Below are 8,497 nucleotides of genomic sequence, written 5' to 3'. Positions count from 1 at the left end.
ATTAACTATTTTTGAGGAAGCAAAGTATTTATTTATAATAACTAGACTAAAATGTTAACCATGAAATTTCTAAACTTTATGTGACATTGTTTATCATTAAGTAATAAGGTAAAAACGATTAAAACCTTAATCTTAAAAACTGGCGTGTACTAAACTGTAAGAAATAATTAATAACAGAAAAACCCTTAATTCTTTACAGATTTCACAGGCTACAATATCTGACAGGAATATAATAAAACTTGGAATTAATAACAAATATTTAAAATAAAAAACCTAAATACTTGAAAATTTAAAAAACATTTTTCTAAATAACCTCAGGCACATAGAAATTATGGAATAGCAGAGCAGTGATAAAAACAAAGCACTATAAGTCACAATTTGTGTTGTATGGTCAAAACCGAACTTAATTTTTTTTGCCATAAATACATATATTGAAACATTATGATTAAAAATACCTAAACTTAATATCCATTTCAAGAAATAACAAGACAGAAACAATTTTGGTCAAAGACAATAGCATTAAAAAACCTTTACTTTTCTTTTTCTACCCAAAGAGATGATGGTGGTGGTGAAAGATGGTGACCAAGGTTTCGGGTGGGAGAAGGCATGAATAAAACAAGTAGGATGATCTTTAGTTACAATTAAAGTTCCAACAAACACACCTGCCAAACACAGTGAAGTGTGGCATGTGACTAGGAATGATTCTTGGACTACAAGCATGACTCCAAAGTATTTTCATCCTGAATGTCATATCTAATGATCTTCGATAGTAATAATAACATTTAGAGGATTGGCTGGACCTTGAAAAAGCAAACACTGTTCATGTAGAGACATAATAAGTACTACAGAATGAAAAAGGAACTGAGGTGAAGGAAAACTCATACAAATGTACCAATTCTGCCTTTTAAGGCTTATAATGTTGGTCAATGAAGCAACAGGGAGTGAAAAAGGGGAGAGAGGCAGTGTAATCACATGATTTCGGAGAATGTGGTGGGGCTTCTGTATGAGCCACATGATCTCCCTGAATGCTTTAAATTGAGGGCAAAGGAAATACATGATCTGGTCATAAGGGAACAAACTGTAGTGAAGACTGGTTAATTTCTCATTGCTTCCTAACCTCGGATCTTCCCTGTTCTATTCTTCATGGTGGGTGGCCCAATCTAAGGATAAGTAATAGTCAGAAAGGGTCCCAGGGAAGCCAGTCCCTGCCCCTCTTACAACCCCAGCCCCCTTCCAAGCTGGGGGCTACACCAGCTCCTTTCTTACTGATTTTGCTCAAGGATCCATTTCCCCCACCAACTTAGGAAAAGATGAATTTATCTCCATTTTAGATTTTGATTCAGCTGTATTCCAGTCACATGGCATTCCTCTAGTGATTGGCATTTATTGGACTGGGTACATAAATTACAAGAATAATTTTAAAATACATTATTAGAGGAGAATTCTTTTTTTCTACAATAGCTACTCAGTAAATAATTACTGATGAATATAAGTCCCTATTTCCACTGGTAGACTTCCTATAACTATGAGGGGAAATGGCCATGATGAAACTAATACTGAGTATGGCAGAATGAAAAGCTGGAAAAACTCCAGGTATTTAAACCACTGATCCTACCAGGTCTAGAATTTGCCCTACCTCTGGAATGTCCTTTTGTAAGTTCAATATTTTCCTATTTTAATCAGTTTGAGCTGATGTTTTCCATTTATGTCAGCTGAAAGATGCAAAAGTAAAAGGAAGCTAAAGAACACACAAGAAAAATGAATCAAGGAAATATAGGAGGAAGTGTTCAGATAAACTCTTATCTATAATTTCTTTGAGGCTATCAAAAGTATGATCTCCCTAAAAAGTAACCTCTAAGATATTTGCCAGTGTTCATAAATGAGAAGACAAGTAACTAGCAGAGCTCAGGACTATTACAGAACTGAAAGTCATGCTGTAAGTAACAGAAAATAAAATAGTAACAATTAAAAATGCAGCAAGGGAGATAGTAGACAGGCTTGGAAAAAATAATGAAAAAAGAAAAATAGGTATGATTTCAGAAAGAGAATCTATTAGTCAAAGGAAATTGAAAAAAAAATCAATTATGTGTATGAATAGAATATTACAAACAGGAGAAAAAACATCTTTAATTACATAATAGAAAATCCATGGCAGAAAGACTTGACTCAGTGTATTGTTTTGATCTGCAGTGACCATGGGGAAACTGATTCAGAATAATAACACCACAATATGTTAATGTGGTGAACTAATGAATTAAATTCATTAATAAGGAATAGTCTTATTGGCATCAAAGCCATAAAAACATGGCATGTGTGGTATTGGGAGTCAAGACAGTTAAAGTTCCAGTTGGCCTCAACCTTCTCTACAGCACCTTTAATGCCAAAAGATAGTATATCAAGAACTACGTAGCTCTGAGGGTCAGAGAAGGTATAACCCAAGTAAGTAATTTATGCTGAGTTAAGTTATTCTTCAAATACAAACACAACATATAAAGTGTGGACCCCAGTCTTTCTCAAAAACACTACTATTCAATCAAGTCAACAAAAAGATGAATCAAAATAAAGCATTCAGGAATAGAGAAACTAGTAAAAAGATTGATGATGAGTTTTGGGTCTCATTAATTAGAACTGATCAATTATTAAATCAAATAATTTAAATTTGGGTAACTGAACAGAATGTAAACATTGTAGTGTTTGGCAATCTTAAAATAACACTAAAACCAACAAACATTAAGGTAGGAGGGAAAGCAGGTATAACTATAGGTATAGTTATTTCTCATCATTAATAATTAGTAATCTTACATATATTTTATAGTTAAAATATGTCATTACAGAAATCTCTAAACTCAGTTTGAACTTTTTTTTAATTTTAGAGAAATATTTAAGGAATTAATATTGGCTAAGGAGCACACATATTTGAAATTTAGCATTTCTTTTCATTTTACTCCCCAGTTTAAAGTAAAATTAAATCGAATATTTTTTAATCAAAAAATATGCATAATATAATCCTTTGTGTCTATAATCTACAGAGAAATCTATGAAATTATGTTTATCAAATGTAGATCATTCTGAATATTTTGAGGTTTTGGACGACTTTCTTCTAAATAATTTTGTTTTCTATATTGAATGAATATTAGACTAACATGCATCACATAAAAACCACAAATACCATATTTAATAATTGATTTTAGTTGTCTAAGATAAGCAAGTAAATATAAAAGCAAAATAAATATAAAGGCAAAACCATAAATTAGAAATCATTGCCAAAATTTGGCTCCTCCTCATTTTTTAAAGTAAAAATGAAAACTGGCATGTTAAGAGATTAAAGATAATATTCAACCATAGAATCACATAAAAAGAAAATTTTTAAATTCTAAGAGAATACTAAATAGATTTGCATGTTTATACATTTTTTAAGTGATTTAAAATTAATAGGCAATTACTAGCTAATGACATATTAAAGTAAATAGCACTTTTCACAGAAAATCAAGGCAGAATCCATCACAGCCCTTAACACAGGTAAATCTGCTACTCCTTGCTTTGAATTGCTCATTAGACTGCTTGATAAAAAGAAATAGTTTGAACTGCTCTTAATAAACATGAAGGGCAAAAAATAATAATAATTCAGATTTCTTCCCCAAAGACACACAAAACTTGTATTAAAGAGAATAATTAAATTTCCAAATAAATCATTCATCAAGGTGTATCATCATCTCCCCTCTGAACTGTGAGAAATTTAAAGGAAAGACCTGACTTTAGTCATCTTTGCTGCCACAAACCACATTTCAAGAATGGATAGGTTTACAAAAAAAAAAAAATTCAACAGATCTGGCTCATGAGGGCTGGGGCTTTACAGCCTTGCTAGCAAAGAGGATGCCTAGTGTTAAGATATTTCATGAGGTCCTCTGAGCAGAGAGAAAAGTATAAGAGGAGTACTATTCTATAGAAACATTAGAGCAATAAATATTTATTGACCCCTTAGAATGTACGTGCTGCAAACTCTACTCAACTCTGGGAATACCAGCAGAAAACAAACTTCTGGAAGGGAAGACAGACATAAAATAAATAATCACACAAATGAAAAGATAATTACAAAGTACAGTAAATGGCATAAGGGTGCTCTAAAAGTGTAACAGGGACTCTAATTTAGATTAAACTTTAAATTAGAGCATGAAATTAGATTGTTAGGTTATGTGGGTTGATATAGGTTATGTAATTGGTTGTAATAGGTTGACTAGAGTAGGCCTTTTTGGAAACAACATAACACTTATACTGAAACTTGATAAAGTGAGGCATTGGCCAGATGAATGTGGGAAGAACCTTCCAGGCCAAATAAATAACACCATGAGGTAAGAAAGTGCTCGGCATTTCAGTGGAACAGAGAAAAGGCTATTGTTTCTGAATCCCAGTGAGTGAGGGTGATAATGGCATGAGATGGGGTAGTATCATTAGTGTTCCTGTGGCCCCTCCTAATGATTTTGGACTTCATCTCAAGTATAAGGAATGAGTCAGTAAGTGTGGAAAAGGTCAGAGAGTGAAAGAAGTATCTTGAATGACCAAGGACAGCATGAGGGCTTAGACTCCAGCACTGAAAAGAAATCAGGAGAACAGCAGATAAACTTGACCCATTTCTGATTTTGCTAAGCGATTTACTTGGAAGGGCTTCCACAATGTTTTGCTATTAATCTACTTTCATTCCATTGTCACTATTAATCTAAGCCCCCCAATATGAATTGATGTCATCTGTGGAGTTTATAGCAATTCAAGTGTTGTCATGTAGGAAATAAAAGTAATATCTCTTGTCATGTCTCTCATTCTTGCAGCCCACCTTTCTCAGGCCCAGATCCTATGAAAACCTATAACATCATATTGAGGGGGATTGACATGATAGAATTTCCAAAGAAGATTGCCAAAATGCTGCTAATTTAATTAAAAAACTGTGCAGGCAAGTATTTCAACCACATTATTTTGAAAGGATCATAATGTGAAAAAAATAGATTTAATAAAACCATTATTTTATTTTAGGGACAATCCATCAGAAAGATTAGGGAATTTGAAAATGGAGTAAAAGACATTCAAAAGCACAAGTAAGTGTTCTTTCCTTATAATTTTAGGTTTCAGAGTTCTGAACACCTGACGTCATTTCCCCAGGGTGTTGCTTTTTAAGTTACTGGTGTAAAACTAGTATAATTAGCCTATAGGAACATCCAAAGACAGTGTATGAATTAGTTAGGCTTTTAAATGCCTTTCTAGTTGTGATTATGAAACTTTATTGATATTTATCTGACAACCCTGTAACATAAGAAACTGAATTCACTGAACTCAGTTTCTTACAACTCATACCAACTAGCATTTTTTTCCTCTCTGGCACAAGGAGAAAATGTGTATTTTAAATTTGGGGGTTCTATTCTCTACCACAGTATTACAAACAAAAGTGCCCTACTGTATCTTACCTGATTTCCTAAAGACAAAATATATTTTTTCAAGCATTTCCTAATTAGATGTTATAACAAGAGAAAAACGTAAGCACAGAATACAGTGTTTTTTAAACAATAGCAACATGTTAAATATGAGATCTTTCCTATGTTGATTGGATGTTCTAAAGCTAAACTAATTGGTTTTTCTCTATTTGTTTGTGTAACACTGACAGGAAATTCACATCCTTATCAAAGAAACACGTTTACTAAAATACCTCTGAATATCTGAAAAGCCTGCTAAGAATTTGTTGTAAGCATTTGCTAATGGGGAAACCCTTCAAAGACAAAAGAAAACAAACAAGCAAAAACTTTAGTCTTTTTTGGTCCTTATTTTAACAGAAAAACTGTACACAAAATACCTTTATTCTAAGTAGATATTCTTCATTAAAAAAGGGAAAAAAGGAGGAAAATGGGACATGTAGAGACTACTACAATGATGTGAAAAGGTTAACTAGCTGACATTGTGCACTGAATCAGTGGCAAAAATTGAAAGTTAATTTTCTATCCTGACTTTCCATGTCCTGGTTCTACCTCCTTAAAATAAAATATCCTGTAAGACACAGGGCCAGATACATTATGACATTTATTAAATTATCATTATAGTGTAAGAACAAGGTCATAGAGACATTACGACTGAATTACAAGGAAAAAGTGTTGCATGTTAATTGGTGTTTAAAATTTGATAGTTATACTTTTAAAAATATGTATTTCATAAAATAAACTAATTGGAAAAACATATGCAATTCAATAGAAAACATTGTTGTCACATGAAAATGTTTGCCTAACTGCTTCCCATTAGCCATGGACATTGTATACATTGCAACAAGGTTTTAGCTGACACAAAATGTCTTTATCAACGTTTTTTCCTTTTCTAGATGGTTTGAGGGCTTTAACTGGGAAGGCTTAAGAAAAGGCACCTTGACACCTCCTATAATACCAAGTGTAAGTAGACTTTCCAGCTTATAATTGTGTGAGACACTTGATAGTGTTTATATCAGTCAACAATGATCTGTTATTTTTAAAGTTTAATCCTATGATTAAGTTAAACAAACTCTAGGAAAAATGTCACATTAAAATAATGACATATTCTAAAATCCAAGCTTAAAAGCAGATACATTTGGGGATAGTCGCTGTAATTGTGTTTTACTCTTATCTTTTTTAACTATTCACTTTAAATCAAGTTTCCCTCATTTATGAACATAAGTTAATTTTTAGTATGGGAAATGTTCAAAAGATAGAAACGCAGACAAAAATATATAGGTGAGAGGATCACTTGAGGCCAGGAGTTCAAGAATTCAAGACCAGCCAGCCTGGACAACATAGTGAGACTCTGTCTCTCCAAAGAAAAAGAAAAGAAAATATTACCCAGGTGTGCTGATGTGCCCCTATAGTCCTAACTACTCAGGCTGGAGCAGGAGGATCACTTGAGCCCAGGAATTTGAGGTGACAGTGAGCTGTGATTGCATCACTATACTTGAGTTTGGGTGACAGAGTGGAAAGTCCCTGTCTCTAAAAAAAGAATAAAATAAAATAACACTTTTTCAAAGAGTCTTACATGATCAGTTTTTTTGTTTGTTTGTTTGTTTGTTTGTTTTTGAGATGGAGTCTTACTCTGTCACCCAGGCTGGAGCGCAGTGGCGTGATCTCAGCTCAGTGCAACCCCCACCTCCCGGGTTCAAGCAATTCTCCTGCGTCAGCCTCCTGAGTAGTTGGGATTACAGGCAATCACCACAATGCCCAGCTAATTTTGGTATTTTTAGTAGACAGAGTTTCACCATGTTGGTCAGGCTGGTCTTGAATTCCTGACCTCAAGTGATCCTCCCACCTCGGCCTACCAAGTGTTGGGATTAGAGGCGTGAGTCACCACGCTGGGCCTATATGATTACTCTTAGACTTCTGTGGCATCTTTGTTTCCATAGCTCTAGCCAAAATTTATTATATAGAAAGATTTTTGTGATTATTTGTTGTAATCATACAATTTATTACTCACAAGGGTATAAACTCTCTGAGGATAAGGACCATGTCTATTTGTACTCACCAGTGTGACCCTCAATACCTGCTACATAGTAGATACTCAACAAAACAGTCACTAATAGGGGATAAATACAGAATGCACTTAAAAATTCCAGCTTGGAATTCCACTAAAACAAAAATCCACTAAAACAAAACTGTCCATTTTTTACAGGTTGCATCACCCACAGATACAAGCAATTTTGACAGTTTCCCTGAGGACAACGATGAACCACCACCTGATGACAACTCAGGATGGGACATAGACTTCTAATGTATTTCTCTTACCTGCTTCTGCCTTGCTGAAGACAGCTTTTTCTGAGACACAGCTGCCAGCAAACCTGAGGGAAAGAGAGAAGATTAGTGCTCGGGGTCACCATGATGCCTTTGATCGATGCTGCTCCAGTAACTACAGTGGCATTAGGACTTATTGCTTAGATGACAATAGTGCTCTTTACATGTTTTCTGTTTGAACCTAAAATAGCAGTTGACATGGTGGTCCTGAAGCAAAGCCTTTCATCAGTAAAGAGATGTTTTCTATTGTTGCAATGACCTTGCTTTGCTCTGATTATAATTTGAAAGACTGTAGGAAACACTTCAATCTAGTATAGGAGTCTGTACCTTGCTAGAATATTCAAAAAGATGAAAGAATAATATATTGGGTACAATAGATTACTATGGTACAGAAACTGGGCTATTCCCTTTCTTCAAGTGAAGGCTGTGGGATCTATTACTGCAGGCCGGTGTATATACCATACAAAAGAGGACCACACATCTGTTGGTCACAGAGTTCATGTCACACCAGTGCTAGAAGTTTCATGATTTTATTTCCCAGCAGTGCTGATGACAAGACTGAATGTTACCTTTTCTTTCTGACAGATTTTAAAAAATGATATGATAAAAGCACAACTGCTATAGATTCTGCTGAGACCTCTCATAGTAGGTATATATACGTTTTCACAGAGGACTGAAAAATAATGCATGATACTTGGTTTTTTTTTTTTTTTTTT

At 34.1% G+C, this 8,497-nt stretch overlaps 1 protein-coding gene and 1 long non-coding RNA gene across 2 annotated transcripts in view; one reads left to right on the top strand and one right to left on the bottom strand.

Annotated features, from left to right (window-relative positions):
• The window catches only part of LOC108543404 (cGMP-dependent protein kinase 1-like), a 161,999-nt gene extending 154,213 nt beyond the window's left edge, over nt 1-7,786 (top strand). Inside the window, 6 exon segments of the mRNA XM_017893900.1 lie at nt 4,824-4,912; nt 4,915-4,945; nt 5,026-5,054; nt 5,057-5,087; nt 6,353-6,419; nt 7,663-7,786. Of these exon segments, the coding sequence (XP_017749389.1) occupies nt 4,824-4,912; nt 4,915-4,945; nt 5,026-5,054; nt 5,057-5,087; nt 6,353-6,419; nt 7,663-7,761 (346 nt within the window). The 3' untranslated portion in view covers nt 7,762-7,786.
• Nucleotides 1-7,828, bottom strand: part of LOC108543479 (uncharacterized) — a 55,656-nt gene extending 47,828 nt beyond the window's left edge. The window contains exon 1 of the long non-coding RNA XR_001889596.1: nt 7,776-7,828. This is a non-coding gene — a long non-coding RNA (uncharacterized LOC108543479). The remainder of the gene's footprint in view (nt 1-7,775) is intronic.
• Between the last annotated feature and the right edge of the window lie 669 nt (nt 7,829-8,497).

The sequence above is a fragment of the Rhinopithecus bieti genome, unplaced genomic scaffold, assembly GCF_001698545.2.
Source record: "Rhinopithecus bieti isolate Rb0 unplaced genomic scaffold, ASM169854v2 scaffold_364, whole genome shotgun sequence".
NCBI lineage: Eukaryota > Metazoa > Chordata > Mammalia > Primates > Cercopithecidae > Rhinopithecus > Rhinopithecus bieti.
This window is presented reverse-complemented; position numbering and strand designations above follow the sequence as displayed.